Below are 20260 nucleotides of genomic sequence, written 5' to 3'. Positions count from 1 at the left end.
GTTTCCATAGGCATTTTCTAGCCTCCAGTCCCTACTCTCCTTCAAGCAAGCACCAGAGACAGCAGGTATACAGAGGTAAGGGGAGAATTTGCACAGCAGTAAGGAGTTCTTGCTGCACTTCCAAGTCTATTCTGGAAGAAAAATGTACCCTTAGAAAGCAAGTTTACCTTGTCACAGCACAAGAATAACTTAAAATAGGGTAGCTTGCAACACTTCATGCTTTTCATTAATCAGTAACAGCTAAAGTTCACTAATGTGAATGTCACTGCACATTGCAACACCCCCCTCCGGAAAGCCTGGGTTCAGGCAGCGCTCCGGGGCAGGGCATGGGCTGGCCCGTGCTGGAAGGGGCCCAGTGTGAGGAGGGCTGCACTGCCCTCCCCAGAAACCACAACCCTGAACGGGTGCGTGCAGCTCTCACGGCGCGGTGCGTTTGGCTCTGGGTAGCCCATCCTGGAGCAAAACCGCAGTGCTGCTTCCTCGGATGCTGCAGTGCTCTGCAGGTGTCAGAAGCCAGCCATCAGCCAAGGCACTTCACTTACAGGCAAGGCCCTCTGAATTCATCCCAGCTTTCCTGTATTTGCTGGATGATGAACACAGAAGTTCAGCTGTCCATGTGTTCTAATGCTGTTAGTATAAATCTTGATTTGTTTTTTATACTCTGCAACATTTATAGAGATTTAATACACGTTTAGTGTCAAAACACCTTGGTTTTTATTTTCATATCCTTTTTGAATCAGGTTAAACTGTAAACAATTTCTTTTTCAATCAAATACTGCCAGCTAGAATTACTTCCACTCATGTATCACTGAAAACAAAAAGGGTATTTTTCCTTAAGTATAGATTTCTCTTTTTTAAACAATGTCACTTTATACAGAAACCAATAGCTAGATTCGATGCACCCTGATTAGTTATGTAAACAGATAACCCAAAAAAACTCGTCAACGGAACTAGTAAGTTGGTTCCTTCATAGAATGGAAATTAAAATCTCTCCCAACTTGAGGTTAACATGGTCAGGAGTATAGAGCGTGGCACATAAATCCATCTAGGAGGTGTATAAATTGCACTGTATCTGAATTAACAAAGTTATGCATAATGAAATGCACAGTTTAAGTTCATGCTAGAAAGCATTTTTCAATATGAAGTGGCAGCCAGCTGGCAGCCGTAACGGTTAGGTTCTGCACCATCATTTATGGCATTACAGATAACTATTCCATATAGCATACTTTAAAACCCTGAAGGATTGTGTTACTTGAGACATTCTCCAGGCAGTCATTTGGTTCGAAACATTGGGAGAAAGACAAGAGCTCGTCATCTTATACCAATTATGGTACCTTTAACTTTTATGAAGTAGATCAGATATGATGTGTATTTCACAGTAACAAAGTTGCTTTAATGCCTTTTCTCCAACAGTAGGATTGTGTTAGATGTTTCTGCCCTCAGATCACCATTGTCCTGGTGGTTTTCCCTTTTCTTAAGTTTGGGTAACTACACTGAGCGCTTTTCCTGGTTTTTAACTATTCATCAGTCCTTTCAGTATATCTTCAGGGAGTTCCAGCAGAGGGAGTTCAGGGGATGGGATGTCCAGGGGGGGAAGGCTGGGTATTTGAATGTCCTTTGCCTTCCCAGCACTTGTTGCAAACTTCTGCCAAGTTGCAGCTGAAGGAGTTTCCGAGTGTTGCTGCAGACCCCACAACTCTGACTTCTCGACAAAGTCAGCATCTACATCCAACTCCTTGTCAACTGGAGATTTCTGGAGTCTAGCTCTTTCTGCTTTTAACTGCTTATTCTCTCTCTTTAATCTGTCATTTTCAGCTACGAGAAATTCTATGTGCCGTTTCAAATCTGCAATTTTGGTTGCCTGCTCTTCTATTATTGTTTTGTCATCTTTTGGAGCTTTGCTCCCAATACATGCTTCCACTGGCTCCTTTTTTTTCTGAAGCAGAAATAACAGTGTATCTGGGTCCCTGTCAAAGACACCCTGAATATCCTGTGGATGTTTCTCTGAGTAAGGGCTGTATTTCTGAGTGGCAGGAACCAATACGTTTTGATCATCAGAGTCTTCAGCAGATGGCTTATAAGAAGTCTGAAGATGTGCAGCTGTTTCCTTGTCAGCATTCTGCTGGGCTTTCAGCTTTTCCTCCCTCTTTGCCCTTTTCCACCTCTCCTGGATGAGCAGTAACTGTTTCATGTGACTATCCCTTTGTAATTCCAGTGATAGCTGAGCCTGAGTAAAAACAAGATTAAACAATTTAGTTGGCAACCCCTAATCCCACCTGAATATTCACACATGTAAAGTTACATGCAAGTAAATATTTACATAAACAGCATCACAGCATGCCAGAGGGAGGGGGAGGAGCTTTTCTTATTCAGATAAATAAATCCAACAAGAAGAGCTCTCTCCTTGTGCAATGCAACAGATTCAGATATGTCACCCAAATTTAGCATAACTACTGATATTGTGAAGGAGTGAGTTAACATTTAGTCTCCTTGTTTGTTTGTTTGTTTTGTTTAGGCACCGACCAGGCTACAATACCTCTGAGCAGAGGCATTAGGAGTTCAGCTGACCGATGACCAACTCCAAGAAGGAAGAGGTTCACTTGGCATGCACAGCCACGCTTTAGCTAAATAATACAAACTACATGTAGGCTTCTGTGATGGTATCTGTGTAGACATATTAATAACACCCACCACTAAGCAGAAAAGTGCTCCAAGGCCAGATATGGTCCCAAATGATTCAGCTATATTTAATGAAGGAGGTGGCATGGTGGTTAACAACTCACAGGAACCACCTGGGGAAGAGGCTACCATTTTTCTACAAGAATAATCCTTTGGAGGAAAGACAGATGTCTGATCTCCAAGGGTCTACTCCAATATTATCTACTTTGATAATATTGGCTAAAATCAAGCCTGCTGCTGTAGGAGTGCTAAGCAGACTACACTAGTACATTCACAGATAGATTTGTGCAATGAATAAGCAAAGGTGTAGGGCTCTTGTTCTGGAGATCCTCTGATCTGGATGAGTAAAAGCAAAATTACAGACTGCAGATGAGATGTTCAGCTTTCTGTCTCAGCAAAACAGCCTCAGTGCCTCACAGCAAAAGTTAAATATGAAACTCGTTTTATCACCTACTTGAAGATGCCTTGCAGACTAGAAACCATTGTCAGAGAACCCTTGGACGGGTTAGTAGTTCTCTTGTCCCTATTCCACATAAACTTGGAAAAACTCTCAAGGACTAGCACTGCACTTCTAAAACTCCTGGTGCAGTTGCCATGGGTTCAGAAAACCATGCAGAGGCTAACGCCCAAGAGGGGTATGATCAGTCAGGGCACGATATGACACAGAGAGCTATGGCTGATTCTGGCACCTGTGGCACTTTGGTCTCACCTGCTCTGACTGGGTCAGCTTCATAGCGTCTGTAAGGTATGCTGCAGAAGAGAAAATTGATAAACACTTAGGACAGGGCTACAAAACCTGAACGTTTCTGTAAAAGCTAAGAAAAGGCATGGGATCTTCCATATTCTGAATCCCCACATAAAAGCAGCAGTCCAGAGGCAAAGTATTTACCAAGTTACAGTGGCTGGAAACACCTGCTGTTTTTCAAAAGTCTGAAAAAAATTACCACAAGATCATGTAATACCTGCTACACCCTTCCCATGGCATCCTGTTGGCTCAGGTTGTTCCAATTTGTTTTTTTCAGACAAGGCCAGCAGCCATTTCCACAAAGTCCCAGAAGAAGAACTTTCCCGTGAAGGGAAGAAACACAGCTAAGGACCAGACTTGCAAACATACAAGCATTTTAAGACAAAATGTGGTAAGTAAAATCCTCTCATCCATGGTGCACCAGTATTCTGAAGTCATGCTTTTTAATTACGTTCTTGATGAAGAGGTACAATCCGTAGTTTCCCACTTTTTTCATCAACATCCCCTCCAAACCAGAAAATATGCTGCCTTAGAGTCAGAGCAGCACTTTAGTCTTTGAGCATGTCTTGCTAGTGCTGAAAATGACAAGGTATAAGAAATTCTTAACCAAATTCAGAAGGATGTAAGACAATGGCATAGAATCATCTGATGAAGAAAAGCTAGAAATATTCAGTGCATTTCTGGTTTTTGTCTTGGCATATGGAGTGAAGGAAACCAAAATGAAAAGTCTGCATATTAGAATGTAAGTGCTATCCCCTTCATTGCTCTGAGTATTCATAAATACCAAAGAAACTATCAGTTTCTCATTTTATGGGGTTTTCTAGTATTTATGAATGGAAAGTGAGAACGCCTGGTATCTAGGTTACAATGTTCGGAGTAGCTGCTTATTTTGCCTCCACACAAGCTTTTTCACTGGAAATGTCCTACTTGTTGCACCAATTAAGACCTCCCCTTTCTTCTTCTGCCAAGCAGTAGCCGCCCGCACTGTCAGACAGCTGACCGACTCCAACACAAATAATTAAGCATAACTAGTTAAAGGGACAGGTAAATGCACGAAGTCTCACTTAGGAGAGGCTGTCAACTGCAGCCTACGCTGCAATCTGCTGTTTTGCTTGAGTTCCGGGAAAGCTGAGCTCACCCGTTCTTAGCTGTCTTGGTTCAGACATTAGGAAAGGGAAGTGAGTAAACTTTTGTAAGCAAACATTTGTCTAAGTATTTCCTTTACCAACAGAGAAAGCAGGTGACTTCAGCTATGAAAGCAATGAACAAAATACAAAGCGTAAAGTGAAACTGGCTTACAGCAGGTCCCCAACTGCAGTTTGTGTGTGACACAAGGGAATGGCTTCATCTTGAGTCAAGAACTGCCTTCACAGCAAAAACCACCCCTGATCAAAACAACTTTAGAAGCGTCTGACTTTAGCTGCTCATATTAGATAAAAAGTTTCCAAAAGTGTGCTTGATCTGGACTGAAAAACAAATTCACATTTTAAGAATAAAAATTTTCCAAGTAGCTAGATATTCTACTTACATGAAACATGCAAATCTAGAAACTGATTTTAAGAGCTGGAACATGAGAAATAGCTACTCACCAGCAGCTTTTTTGTGACAAGAAATTGCTTCTTCATATTTCCCTGCTGCCAACAAACGGTCTGCTTTTCTGCTCTGCTGGTGAGCCTTAAAAATAAAAAGAGCATGACATCAATGAGGGTTAACTGACAAATAGTTATACCTGTTTTAAAAATAATCGGTACATCTGACAAACCTGTACTGATTCCAATTCTCAGGCTTTCAGGCTCAGATCCACGACTCCCTTCCAAGCTGTACAATTCAGTTTCTTCTTTAATACTACCTTACAAGAATCTGTACTGTACAGGTAACAACCGAAGTCTGTTAATGCAGCAAAGATGGTGTGTACACAACAAAATCCTTTTGAAGCTGTTCCTCCTTTATAGGCAGGTGTTCACTGTAGTCATGTAAAAAGACCAGTAGGCCATAAGAAGTTACCAGAAGCTGTAAGTATTTAGGACCCATTTCCCTGGCAGAATGCAAGATATTTGAATTATGTTACAGCTGACAGCTAGTTTGACATATTTTTCTGCCCCATGCCCAAGAGGCTTTGCCTCTTGGGTGAAGACACTGTGAAAGGTTTTCGGCGTTTTGTTCGCAGCTTACACTAATGAATGGAAGCAGCACAGCCATAGTTAAAGGTATCAAAGTCACGTTGTTGCTGTACAACAGTTAAGTCTATACTAGTATTTGTAAGCCACTAATGTAAACCACTAAGGTACACTAAGGATGTTGCTGAAAGCAAGCAATTGATGCCAGTATTTGCATATGCTCAGTGAGAAACAGACTGCATAACCAGCACTGCAACCTTCATGAAAGCAAGTCTTTTTGTCATTACTACAAGACGTGAATTTTATGGTCCTTCCTCCAAGACCAGCTGTGTAATATGCAAAGCTACAATTGCTAACTGGCAAGACTGTCAGACTGTCAAGACTATTCATGACTGCTTTACTACATGTGGAGTTTGAAGCAAACAGACCTCACTGGCACTGACTGTGAAACAACACAAGACACGAATCTGAAGAAAGTGTTTGCCTGTTTCTTTAAGACTACTGTCTCCCACAAAAACCTTTACCAAATCCATTCTGACTGAACTTGGAGGGGAAACAGAACTGAAAGCCTGAAATCTGCCTCTCTAATTCCCTGACCCATACAAATTCTCTATTCCCTTCCTTCACCAAAATAAAGGCATAAAACATATCAGACTTCAGATGTTTGGTGAACATAAGTCACCGACTCACTTTAAGCGTGTTCCAGGATCAACAAAAAAATAAGTGCATTTGTCCATATCCTCAGGTGTTAGAACAGCTGGTTCCCTACAAGCCTTATGGAAAGACACTTTTTTCCATCTCCTGCAGCCTTGGTAGAAGCGTCGAAAGTCAGATAATCCAAACAGGATGGTAACATGATTCTATCAGGACTAACATGATACTTATACTAACATCCATTTAAAAAATAAGTCCCAAAATGCAGGTCAATTTCTTTGTCATCTTTGTCCTCCAAATTGACTTATCACCTACAGTTCAATTTTCTACCGGAATTTTAGAAGCTCTGACACCACAGAAGAAAATGACTTCTACAGAAAACACTCTTTTGGGCAACAGCTGTTCTTATGCAATCTCTAGCAGTTATATCACTGCATTTAGAAATTTGGCTTTTCTAAAATGGATTTCATATGCTAATATGGAGTGTTCTTGAAAAAAAAATAAATCACAATTCCTTGATTCTTCATATTTTGGCTATATTCTTCTTCCTTACCTTCATTCAATCCTCAGAGCATTGTCAGCATTCCCCTTTTCTTCTGCCCTAAGGTTAAATAATCTTAGAAGAGGAAGTGTTTTTCTATTGGAAAATCATCTATTTTATGGCCTTTTTCTACGGACTCCTTACAAATTACAGATGCCAGAAAGATAAACTTATTTCCCACAGGAATGAACAAACGGTACCAGCTCATACAGAGCCATCTCCTCAGTTATTCATGGCAGCTCATCCAGTTACAAATTGGCTATGTCGTGGACATAAAAACACCTGAGCTAGCTCCTTGCAAAACAATTTTTCAATAAATTAGTATTGATACAGCTGCTTCTGCAAACTGCACGGGTGGGTCTAAAACATCAGGGAAGGAGGAAACAAGGTAGTTAGAGACAGGAGAGCTAAGAAAGCAATTCAACAAGCCAGGGGCCTGGTTCCATTTATTAGTTTCTACATATAACTGTTTTCAAAGGTTATTTTCACACATTTTAAACTACTAGAGCATGATCTTACACAAATCACTTAAGCACACGCAGAACATTTGAGGATAGCAGTTGTTATTTGATTGAGCAATTAAATTATTTCCATTCTCAATTAATTTCTAGTGAAGCTCAAAGGAGTCTGAAGAAGTTGGGCAAGATTGTGAATAAAATCTGGAAAACAATAGTCCAGAGATGTTAGCAAAAAGAAAAGCTAGGATCCTCTGATTACAAGGTCAAAATGCCTTTCTTACTGTTACATCAAAATACACAGATGCCAGGCCACCTTACTCCGATTCAGAGCAACAGACTTCCCTAGTGGAAACAACAAGAACCACAGCAAAGGAAAATCATTTTCAGCACAGCCTTGTGTGAGAAAGCTAGGTGCTCTGCAGTCAGTCATGGAGGAGGAATTCCTCATTTTGTATGTCTTCCTGCCAGCTCGACAAGGAAATATTTGCTCATTTATTCCACCCTGTGAGTCTTTGTTCCAATTAGTTGAATGTGGAAGAACCAAGGAATTTCTCCCATTTTCATGGTAGATTATTCATCACCAGCAGTTTGGAAGAAATTAGTGGTGCTGGTTCCTAGCAGCAAGTGATGAAGCTGCAACAGAAATACTTGGATGCTTAATAGTCATGGATAAGCTTCCACATCTTGTCTAGTCTGTTGGTTTATTCTTAGTGCTCAGTTCCACTTCACCACACAGCATTCAACCATTGTTAGCCAATCTGTTTTGAACTCGGAGTGGCCTGTATCCTATTATAAAACTGGCAATGCAAGAACTGGTCCTATGTCATAAAGTGAAAAAAATGGCTCTCAAGTTTATCCCTAGTCTGATGTCATGCTAGAGGAAGGTGTTTACACCAACATTCTGGAGCTGCTATGCTGGTTCCCAACAGATTCAGGCAGGACTGCTTTGACTTTGTCCTGCTGCTGTGATGATTACAGAAACAGCTGCTGCATAACTGCAGTGGGTTTATAGATCTGATTTCTCTTTCCTCTTCCAGTTGTAGCGCTGGAAATAAGTGTAGGATGTAGTGTAAGAATAATTATAATTTATTAACAAGCTATGGAAGGGGGGAAGCAGTTCGACAACTACTTCCAGATGTCCCTCCCAACCTAGACAAGCAGGAATTCCCAGCAGGCAAATGGACAGGTGTAACCACTTGAGTCTTTTAAGAGGAAGCAGGTGTGAGTGAAGGATGACCAAGCTAAAAAGCTTCCTTGTGTTGCTCTGATGTATTTAGTTCTTAAGGGATTTATGCATGCCTTACTGTGTCACTTGAACCACTCTGGATCAACTACAGAAGCAGGTAAGCTAGACAACTTTCCTCAAACTTTTCGACTGTATCTGAGATGTTAAAGGATGATACTTGCATTTCTAAGTTTGTACTGCTATTCCAGAGAAACACTGATTTGATTTTCCACCCAACTAGCCCAAATCATTGCCTATGTAATCTCTGAGCAACAGAATAAGAATCAAACAACCCTCTAAAACAGCAAAGCAAGTCTCCCCTTTACCTAGAGCTTTCTTTAGCAGCTCAAAACTTAACACCTAACTTCTTTTTTTTTCCGATATAAGCTACACAACGATGCGACTGCAGGCCATGAGAAATGAAGCCCACTTGCCAGATTTCTTACTGCTCCCTCAAACTGAAAAATGAAAATAAAAATGCTAGCTTTCTGTCTGGAGATTGTGCACTGTTACAACTTAAAGGATTACCACCGTATGATCCTAGCTTAGGTTGGCGGAGGGGGGAAAAAGCTGCTGCTTTGCCCATATGATTCCAGTTGATGGCTAGCTATTATATAAAGAGTAACAGGGAAAAATACTACTCAATCCTGTAGTGTTTTTAAAAGGTAGATGTAGCACTAGTCATTTTCAAATAGAGTAAGTCTACTACCCTCTCCTAAGAGCAGTAATTTGCAACAGTTCTTCTGTAGCTGAGCTAGATAGTCTTGTGTATGTTTTGTTTTTCTTTGTTCCCCTAATGGCAAGAGCTCTTCACTGGATAAAGCCCAGTACAAGATGTTAAGCTTACAGCCTTCTTTGTTCATTGTAAGGGACTCTCTACAAAGTGATATATTTTGATATGATTACGAAGCACAGATTACAGTGCCTTGCTTACTAATAAAGTTACAAACGAAGGCAGGAAAACCCAGCTGCTAAAATGATGGGGCCTGAGGAAAGCTAACTGCAAACAAGTTCTGTCTAATATAAGAGTTTGTAAATGCTTTAAGTGAAATTACTTTTTGCTGCTAACATCACCTATTTTATGCTATGGACCATGGATACCAGTTGTCTTTGCCAGAAAGGATCAATATTACTGCTGAAAGCAAAGATAAAGGTATTTTTTTCAGGGATCTGTTTGAGGATTTGTTTCCTTAAGGAAAAACAGGGCTATTTTTCTAAGAATGTGTTTTGGTGAAATGAAGAGTCCGGAAGCACACATTGCATCACTTCCATATTGTATAAAAGAGTGCTAAGCATCTTCTACGTGGATGTTTACAGCAGTAGGCCACAACGGGTGGGATGAGGCCATGCACCATTGTTCCCCTCACCCCAAAAACACTCTGGCAGTGCTACACGCACCTGTTCTCACCAGGAAGTAGTGAACTTAGAAAGGATTGAACATGTATGGCTGCATATGCACTGAAAAATGGAAGGAAGAGAGAATACAAGTGGAAGGCTTGACCTGAGAGGTCCAAGAGCAAAATATGGCCATCTATTTTTTTATTTAAAAAAAGTGCAATCATGATGAATAAAACTCAGGGTGACTACAGACAATGCTTGTATTTACAGGCAGTTACACTAAAAGCAAAAATAATAGAGTTGTACTGTAACTTATGCTAAACAATAGGAATATATTTGCCCCTAAGCCTAAAGAAATGCTGATGCATAGCTCTATTGACAGAAGCAAGCCTCCCTAAAAATACTCACTGTGTTCTGCAAGGAAAGATAGAGTTGATTGAAGGAGAAACAAAAAATGGCAGAACCCATTGTGGCTGCTCAAACAATACCACTAGCCACATGCTAGCTCAATTTTCTGTCTTGGAAAGCCTGTACTTAGCGAGGTTGACAGAACAATGACTCAACTGTAAATTACAGGTTAGTGTGCCTATAGAGCAAAACAAGTATGTGAAACTCTCATGAGAATGTAGTCTCAATATTAACAGCCTCCTCAGTCCGTACTGAACCATAAAGATGTTGAAGCTCAACTTCCTTGTAAACAAGAGTAATAGGATTTAAATACATGGGCGGACAAGCAACCAGTTGTTTAGCCAACCAACATTAATTCACTGAATAGCTCTAATTGACTACATGCGTGTTCCCAACCTATTCCAAACTCAAGATAAAATGGTTAAGTCCGAGTTCCTCAGCATGCAAATGCAACCGACAGATCTGAACGAAACCAACTCACACTGCTCAGGTTAGGTGGAGTCTTCAATACCCCACGCAGGCACAGCTGCAGCTCTTCTCTGATCACCTGCAACTTGGTTGAGGTGTGCTATCCTTTTATCTAATGCATAGTCAAATCAACCTCATTCTTTTCCTTTTCCTCCATTTAGTATGATAAAAGCACTAAATGCTTCAACTTGCTTGCCAGAGCCATTTTGTATACCTACAGTTCTCAGCTGCTTTGGTCATGCTTTTCTTGTCCCCATATATAGTGCTGCAGCTCGTACTACATGAGTCTTCCTACCTGGAGGCTATAAGACAGTCTGAGAACAGTCCCACTGCCCTGGTAACAAAGGAAAACAACCTGGGCTCCTATATGTAGCCCTAAACCCCATGGCTCAAGCTGTTACAGGACCTGAGCTACCCCTCAGTAGGGACAACTGAACCATCACAACAACTGGCCCAGTAAACAAACTATTCCAGAAGCAACAATTTCAAACAAGTGGGGCAGAAAGGCTTCAGCCATGACTTCAGTCTGCTGCCTCCCTAAGCCTCTATGAAATGGGTTCGTTTGGGTCTTTAAACTATTGGGCACGCTTACTCAGAGCTGAACTGCATGGCTCGATGATACGCGAGTAATGCCAGTGTGACACAGCAGAAAGGCACTGCTGGTAGGTACCCAAGCAGCACAGACACCAGTGAGGAAATAATGCTTCCGTCAACAAACTATAGCTTAGCTAATTATGTTCTTGACTGGGAGCTACTGCAAGTTGTTACACATGCAACATGGAAGAGTTTTGTGTTGTGCTTTATTAGTAGGTATGTGAATGAATGCAATGTTGTTGAGCTTTTCCAAGGAGGAGACTACTGATCTATCTGGCTGTTAGCTATCTGATGGATCACACCAGCACCTCCAGTCACTTTACTCAGGCAGATATCCTGCTGTCTCTGTGGGTTCACACTTTACGTTGCCCTTAGCTGAAATGAATGGCTCCATATAGATCATGTTGTTACTGGGAAAACCAAGACACGGTTTCCACCACTGCTGTAAAAACAGAGTTTGTATTAGGCATGTCTGTTTAATGATACTTCCACTTTTAGAACCTAAAAACTTGTTTTCTCCAGTTTGAGTTCAGAATTGAGTGCACCTGCCTCTCTTTTTTTCCTCATTTTAGATTGGAAGGACAAGTGTAGCAGCTTTAAAGTTAAGCTTTATTTAAACAATTTTTTTTAAAAAAAATCAAAGAATACAAACTAGATTCAGTGGACGTTTCTGCAGATTGACATAATATTCCTGATTTTCCAATCAAAATAACAAAGGCGCAGGCTGGCATTAAGTCCCACACATTTTGGCCCATTTGGTTTAAATCCTTTGGTCTCTGGTAAACTTTCACAGATGCTTTCTATTTTCTCCTACTCTTCCCTATTGCACGTTTATTCTGCTTGTTATTTTGCCCCTGTGTCGATGTACTATTCGCCTCACTTCTAAACCATTTCTTGAAGCAGACCGTTGAGTGGCTTGCACTGGAATGGTTGCTACCAATGTCTTACAGTACTAACAGTAAAACCTTCCATTATATGAGATTCTTGCAATATATGTTTTTTTTGCAGTATTCTCACTCCAGCCACTAGTCCGTACTTTCTGTTTTTCATCAAAACAATGACTGTTCAAGCTGGATCCCTTACACTTCAAGAAACTTATAGGCAATAGATTTTCACCAGATTTTGGATTGCATCTTGTTATAAACCATACAAAGTGCTATTACCTTGTAGGAAGAATACAAGGTAGAGGTGGTATGGCTCCTTAGCACGTATCCTACTGGAAGATACTGGGGCATTAAAGTAGAATCTGCAGAGTTATGAAGTTCTGGGTGTTGGACTCTGTTCAATGAGCAAGTTTCCTTTTTTTTGTCACTTCTGGAGGTTGATGCTATTAGCCTCATTTTTACTGTGTTACTTCCAAGCTTCTGATGGTCAGCATGGAAAATCTTCACAGGCATCTGGCTCCTGCCTTTTGCTCCTATACCTATGGTTAAAATTATGGCTGGATGTGAGATCAGAATTCTTTGCCTAAACCAGATGGCAATGGGAATTGCCCCTACACTAGGTAGCACAGAGAAGCTCTTAAGAAAAGAACTCTTGCAAAGAAGGAATTCGAGACTTATCTTCATGCTTTTGCAGTAGAAGTTTTAATTTGTTAAATAATGTTGAGATGTCTTAGCTTATGGCACTAGATTATGTCTGAAATAAGTATTCATCTGAACTAGATATCTGCTATATGGTTGCCTGCAGGTGCAGGGACTGTGCTTTGTCCACACCAGTTTCAAGTTCCACAGCACAACCTAAATATCTTATTTGTAGTGTTGAAGAAGTGGCTTCCCTATGAGTAAAAGCATAAAGATCAGGGCTTTAACCCATTGTTTCCAGGTTAGATGATGTTTCTCATCCGCAAAGCGTACAGTACACTAAGAGAGGAGAAGGAAGGAGGGAAAAGGGCAAGAGGAAGAGACCTGAGCATTTGGTTTGTATCAGAGCTGCAAAACTCTTTCCCATGACTTCAACAGGTCAGACAATGGCAGCAGATTTTGGAAAAGTTGTTTCAATTTATTCCTAAATGAAGTATCACTGGATACCATAAATACCTTGAGAACAGCTCACTAGAAAAAAAAATCCAATCAGCAGTTAGTGTTGTAGCACAAGCCCTAGAAAGGTTAAAAGAAGGAAGATGGGGTAAGACTCAGCATGATTCTTTGACCATGCAACAATGGCACAGAAGATATACAAAAAGATAAGAATAACTTTAAAAGGGGAAAAAAAAAAAAGGGATCTGAAGAACTAAAGCTCAAATTCTAAAATGATAGGTCCATTTCTCATTGAAGTCATTGGACCTGAACGTCAACGATTAAAACTTCCATTAAAAAAAAAACACTGTTATAGATTTTTTTTTTAACAGATCTAGAAAGCAGATCAGTATTTGTCTAGTGCCATCCAGAGAAGTCAATCAGTGAATTAGGGAAATAGCCTATAATTAAACTTAAGAAAAAGAAATATCACTGACAGTTTAAGGCATTAAGACACAGACGCATAAAGATCAAATATTATTTCGAGGGAAATGTATCTTTCAGAAGGTAGAAAAAGAATGTAATTGAAGCCAGCACAATACAACAAGGTATGGCATGCCACCTGTAATTAGGAAAGCTAAACAAATAGTCAAATGTATAAACAATAACTGAAACTGAAAGCCACCAATACAAATAGTTAAGTGCAGTTGGTGTATGTGCTGGTTTTGGCTGGGATAGCGTCAATTTTCTTCACAGTAGCTGGTATGGGGCTATGTTTTGGATTTGTGTTGGAAACAGTGTTGATACCACAGATGTCTTCACTACTGAGCAGTGCTTACACAGAGTCAAGGCCTTTTCTGCTCCTCACATCACCCCCCCCAGTGAGTAGGCTGGAGGTGCACAAGGAGTTGGGAGGGGACACAGCTGGGACAGCTGACCCCAACTGACCAAAGGGATATTCTACACCATCATGCTCAGCATATAAAGCTGGGAGATGGAGAGGGACTTTTTACAGGGCATGTAGTGAGAAGACAAGGGGCAATAGATTTAAACTGAAAGAGGGCAGATTTTGACTAGATCTAAGGAAGAAATTCTTCCCTCTGAGGGAGGTGAGGCACTGGAACAGGTTGCCCAGAGAAGCTGTGGCTGCCTCATCCCTGGAAGTGTTCAAGGCCAGGCTGGATGAGGCTTTGAGCAACCTGATGTAGTGGAAGGTGTCCCTGCCCATGGCAGGGGGGTTGGAACTAGATGATCTTGAAGGTCCCTTCCAACCCAAACCATTTTATGATTCTGTGTTTGGAGTGACGGCGTTTGTCTCCTCAAGTCACCATTATGTGTGATGGAGCCCAGCTTTCCTGGGGATGGCTGAATATTTGCAGGCTGATGGGAAGTGGTGAAAGAATTCCTTGGTTTGCTTTTCTTGCATGTGTGGCTTTTGCTTTCCCAATTAAACTGTCTTTATCTCAACCCATGAGTTTTCTCACTTTTCCTCTTAGGATTCTCTCCCCCATACCACCGGGGAGGAGTGAGTGAGTGGCTGGGTGGTGCTGAGCTGCCGGCACGACAGTGTGCTGCTACATGTTGACAGAGAAAAAGAGAGATTAGGATACTGCAAAACTGCTATGTTTTGGGGTTTTTTTTGTCAGATCAGCTCCCCAGGAAAATCATGACAGTGATAGTATCCATGCTTTCCAGTAACTAAGACTAGATACTCAAATATACAACTAATGAACATGTTTTACAGGACAAAGCAACATCCAAGAACTACAGCAAATGCTAATGAAAAGCCCTAATTAAAGAAAAATAATTTCACAAAAATCTGCAAGCCATGATACACTGAAAGACAGAAAATGTCTTGTACTTAAGTCATTAATAGCAGATAAATAAGCCTAATGATTACTGTATCCAAAGCCACTCTGTAGTTTAGGGGTTTTCTTTGTGTGGGTTTTTTTTCCCTCTTCTCTGATAGTTTGGCATTTTTGGAAAAGCTGTGCTTTTCCAATCCACAGGAACTAGACTTAGGTAAAAGAAGAGATTTATAGGAGAAGCAAGTGAAATACATGATACTGGATAGTATAAAAAACTTAAATGAACGTTCTTGTATTGGAAGTTGGCATCTTCCCTGAACCTTTTTGCAAATCTGAAACTTAGCTGCAGAGAGGGACTGTGAATAGCAGAGCTTTCCAAAGCTCTAGTTACTCCTGTTCATGTCATTGTAAAAACATAGGCCTATTCTAACCATGGTACTGTACCCATTCAAGCTCTTGTCATGAAGAGTTTACATGGCGCTTGACACAACCTGAAAAGACAGGTCATTCTTCTATATAAGATGATCCACGACTACATCGTGCAGCACTTTCAAGAAAAGTTTTTGTACTTCAGGATACTCCATTAAAGGGAGTAGAAATATATGTGCAGGAAACTTCATAATTTTCTACACAAAACTAGTAATTTTTTACTGTATTGCCCAGTTGTGATTATGCAGAAGTGTCTTGATCTTATTGTTAGCGTGGTGCTAGACAGGTGTAGTAACTGCATATTCCTATGGTGGTGAGAGGATCATCAACCACGCTTTAGTCATATTCTTGTCATTCCTACAGTCCTCAGTAAGTGGTCTCAGTAAGAAACACTATTAACTGGTGATATCTGCACTGCCACAAAGTTGCTACTTTCAGCCATTTACTAGTGAATATTCAATTATCATTTTCTCCTTAGAAGGCCAGGCACTAGATCTACTTTTAAACAGGTTTTTACAGTGTCTGTGATATACCTATAGTTTATCCCTCCTGCATTACCATGCTCCAAGTTTGTTTTGACTTTAAACCCATCATATCAACAAATTACAAGAGCTGTCTACTTCCTGCTGTTCTTTATTTCAATCAGGCTTCCAGTATACAGAATAAGACTGAAACAGCATGATGCAGACATACCCAGAGCGGTTCTGCACCATCAGTTCAGATCTAAATAGATCATCCTCCTGCTCACTGTCAACCTTAATTCCATGGGTGGTATGCAATGCCAATTTTACAAGCCTTTCTGAAATTAGAGAGAGTAATCAAAAGATACCTGACCGACTCTATATGGAGCAGGCAAGGGTTTGTCAGAGCTGACATCATGCTGGAGCAAATAAGCTTTGACTAAACTAAACTGACTCAAGTCTCTGAGGTTTGCATGGCAATGCCTTAACAATTTCTGGATCAAACTTATTCCTGGAAGCACTACAGTTGTATTCCTGGTGTGCTGTTCTGGGTAATTGGACTGCTGGACCAAAGCTAATTTCTAAGGGAACTCTCTGTGTATCATTGCATCTGAGGCATAGTCAAGATACAGCTTTGACAAAACCCACAAGGCAGCAGAGAACTAACTGTTCTTGAATCTAGATCTTGTCTAGGTGACCGAAATCTACCAGTTTGGGCTGTTTAAAACACGATTAGCTGTTGTGAAGAATGCATTTTTCAGACCTCTGTGTTGCCATCAGAGCTCCTTAGAGATTTGGTTTAAGCAGAGTAATTACCGATTTAAGATTTCAAAGCATTTCACCTTCTGAAATTAAAACAAGCATGTAGACAGTAGTGGGCTGTGATAAGTCTCTAACCTCTTTAAACTGACGCGGATAAGGCTTGTGTCATGTACGCGTTTCCTTCCAGAACTTCTCCTGCCCCTTGTGTTTGCAGCTTGGGCCAGACTTGCCGCTACCCCCCCGCGACCTAAACATGCCGCTACACGTAGCCCTGACTCGCTTCCTCTCTCCTGTGCTACCAGCCGCCCCCGGCACGGCGCAGCCCGGCTCCGGCCGTGTGCCGCACCGGCCGCGGGCCCGCAGGAGCCCCCGCGCAGCGGCGGGGCCACCGCTTCCCCGGCCTCTCGGCCACCGGACCGCACTGTGGCGAGCCCAGCACCCCCCCCCAAGAGCCGCCTCAAGCCCAGGACAGCTGCCCGGGCAGGCCGGGGCCCGGTGCCGCCGCGGCGGGGCCTGGCACCAGCCCTGGGCAGGTGCTGGCCGGGGGGGTGTGAGAGGAGGCGGAAAGGGCCCGGTTCACTGTTCGAGTCGCGGTCGCGCTTCTCCGCCCGGTTACCCACCGGTAAGAGGGGAGGAGCGTCACCCTCTCGCCGCCGCCTGAGGGCCGAGAGCGGCGGCAGGACCGGCTGACAGGACTACCCTCCCGCCCCGGCCCTCGCGACCGCGCGCTCACCAGGTTGAGGGGCCCCTCCATCACTTCCATGGACGGCGGGGGCTGCGGGCACATGGGCGCGGAGGCGGTGCCGCCGGCCCCCACCGCCCGCTCCGGCTGCCGGCGCCGCTCCTCCCGCGCCCCCGCCCCGGCGGGCTGTAAACACGGCGGCCGCTTCCGCCCGGCCCGGCCCGGGCGGCGCCTCGCGAGAGCCTCCGGGTCGCGCGAGACTCGGGCGGTGTCGCCGGGGCAACGCGCGCCGCTCCCGGCCTCGCCCCGCCCCTCCGCGGCCGCTTTCCCCGCTCGCCAGCGCGCGCACAGGGCTGTGCGGTGCCGCGCTGCGCTGAGGAGAGACGCGGGCTCGGTCCGAGGGACCGGGCGAGCCGCCTCCGAGAGCCGGAGAGGCGACACCCGCGGCGGGGCACGGCCGCACGGTGGCGGAGGGCCCCGCGCCCGTCCCAGAGGGACACACAGCCGTCATTTCGTTCCCCGTTTTCCCGTTTATTCAGCGCCGCGCGTGGCGCAGGTCGCCGGTGTGCAGGCGCGCGGGGTTTCTGTGAGGCGCAAAGCACCCCGCGCGGTCACAGAGCGCGGCGGTGAAAGCAGCCGTCGCCGCGGGGCAGCGAGGCCGGTGCCGGAGGGGTCACGCGGGAGAGCCGCAGGCACGAGGGACGGCGGGAAGCGCCTTTCCCTTGCGAAGGTGCGAACCCGGCTCCTGCCCCGGGGAGTTTAGTTCCGCCCTGCGGTGCGTAACCCGGCACAGGCGAAGGGGCTCCGGGCACGAAGCTCGCCAGGGCAGTTCGGCCTCTCCGTGAGCGGGAGAAGAAGCAGCTATTGCTCTCCGTGGCTCCTCACTGCAGGAATTGCGGTGTATGAAAACAGGCGGCAATGACAGCGACACCAAAACTACCGTGTCACCATGTGCGCGCTAACAAGGTAGCAGTATTAATTATTCAGAATAAACTTTCTTGAGAAAGATCAGCTGAGCAGGACGCTGAGCAGCAAATAAACTGACCAGCTACTTTGCTGAGCGTCGTAATGATCCTTATCCATACAACGTTGTGTTTTGTGAAGACTATTGGGAAGACAACTGCCATAAAGGAATTGTGTATAACTTTCTTACGTGGAACTAAGGATGGCATGAGTTCGGAGTACGGCAGCAATAGACTGAAAGGGGAATGAGGGCAAGAAAAAAGGGGAGAGACAGGAGGATAGAAGGTAGCAGGGAAGATGAGACACCTCAAAAACAAGAAGTAAAAGAACTAATTAGCAGCAAGGAAAGAAAGTCCAGGATTCCCTTTGTAGATGTGATCCTCAGACATGAGTGGCGTCTGTGGGTCTCTGAGGGAGCCTATGTGGCCTGAACGCCATAGCTCTCAGCTATCCCTGCGCTATGGGGACTAGCTTTGCAACAGAGGAGTGCTGCGGGGAGTTTTGCTTCCAACGTATGTGGTTAGACAAGATAATCTCTTCAGGTAAGGAGCTTCCAAAAGATACTTTGCTAGTTCCTGTTTTCATTTGCAAGAATTTATCTACCGCTTGGGTTAATTATATACCACCAAGTCAGATCCTATGTAGTCCAGAGCATTTTTGATCTAGAGCCCGCTGATTGAATAGTAGATAGGCGAAGCTGTCCTCTAGCAGTCATTGAAGAGATTGGTCAGCCAGGGTGAAGAAGAAAGGCGCTTCAGTGTCAGTACTTACACACGTGAACATACGAGATGAGAAAAATCAATTGTTTCGTTGTACCAAACCGTTGTGTTTTCCTTCCTCTTAGCTCATGGATGTGTAGATGTAACATCTGTCATCTGTAGTATAGCTCCCATCTTGACCGCCTCACTTGGTTACTGTTTCTCTTCATAATGAACAGTCCTTCTCTAACCCTTAGCCCTGTGCTGCCCGTCTTTTTCCTCTCTCTTGCCAGTAGTGCTACAATAGGAAAAAAGTCTGCCAATGGTGTTTATATCTGAGGACAAAACTGAGTTTTCAGTTGTTAATGAAGTTATACTGAGTGAATGTGTCACAATTTGCTGATTGACTTGCATCTGTACGTGAGATCTTACACACTTAGCTGGGTTGATTATCCTTTTCCATACAGCATTAATCCAGAGACAAATTTTGATGATCTTGCTAAATTTTATGTAGGATAAGATTTTTAGATACACTGGCAGTTAAACTGCATACTGTCAAGCTGTTATTTCCGGCCACGTTACTAACTCTTTTTTTCATCTTTGGTGACTGAACTGCACCTTTTTATTTATTTAAACTATATAGCTGATCTGTTTGTGTGTAATTTTTAATTTTGCATCAAATGTTTGACTTGTGACAGGTAGCTGTATAGCTGGTTTTTACTATGTGCTTATCAGTTCTCCATAAATCATACCAGTTCGATAAAATAGATGATTAGGTCGAACACTTTCTTAGAAATAAAACAAACTAGTTCTGAGAAATATTTTCCATTACTTGTGCTGCTGGCTCAGGAAAGACAATTTAATTTATTGGGTTTTAAGAGACAGTCAATGTTCATTTCAAGACACGTTAACTTTAGTGGGAAAAGGAGTAAGATGCTGGGCCAATTTACCACTTGTGGAATGGGAGCTAAAGGAGTGAGGAATATTATAACAACAGAAAAAAGCTTTTGGGAGCTGTGTTGCTGAGTCAAGCCAATGTGTTACAGCATTCCTGTTGTTCATGTAACCAGCAGTGGTCATTACTGTTCCTCCAGCAAGGCTGGCAGTGACTGTAAGCTCCTCTGGGTACCTGGCCATGCCTTTTCTCATCCAGGGACTGTTAGCAGATCTTTAAATGGGGCATTTTCCTTGACTTATATGTCAATGTTTTGTTTCCTACGTCTAAATCTGATCAAAAACTGAAGGCAAATAAAAAGAAGCCGGGCAAGATTA

At 43.1% G+C, this 20260-nt stretch overlaps 1 protein-coding gene across 1 annotated transcript; it reads right to left on the bottom strand.

The window, feature by feature from the left end:
* Positions 1 to 1108: 1108 nt before the first annotated feature.
* On the bottom strand, positions 1109 to 17442 carry NRBF2 (nuclear receptor binding factor 2). The gene is made up of 4 exons (XM_086616528.1): positions 17379 to 17442; positions 5014 to 5098; positions 3389 to 3429; positions 1109 to 2227 (listed from the first exon to the last, which is right to left on the bottom strand). Exons 1-4 carry the CDS (start codon positions 17430 to 17432, stop codon positions 1514 to 1516), a joined length of 894 nt encoding a protein of 297 aa, XP_086472654.1. The 5' UTR covers positions 17433 to 17442; the 3' UTR covers positions 1109 to 1513.
* Positions 17443 to 20260: the final 2818 nt, after the last annotated feature.

Source organism: Tauraco erythrolophus, chromosome 9 (assembly GCF_009769465.1).
Source record: "Tauraco erythrolophus isolate bTauEry1 chromosome 9, bTauEry1.pri, whole genome shotgun sequence".
NCBI classification, from domain to species: domain Eukaryota; kingdom Metazoa; phylum Chordata; class Aves; order Musophagiformes; family Musophagidae; genus Tauraco; species Tauraco erythrolophus.
This window is presented reverse-complemented; position numbering and strand designations above follow the sequence as displayed.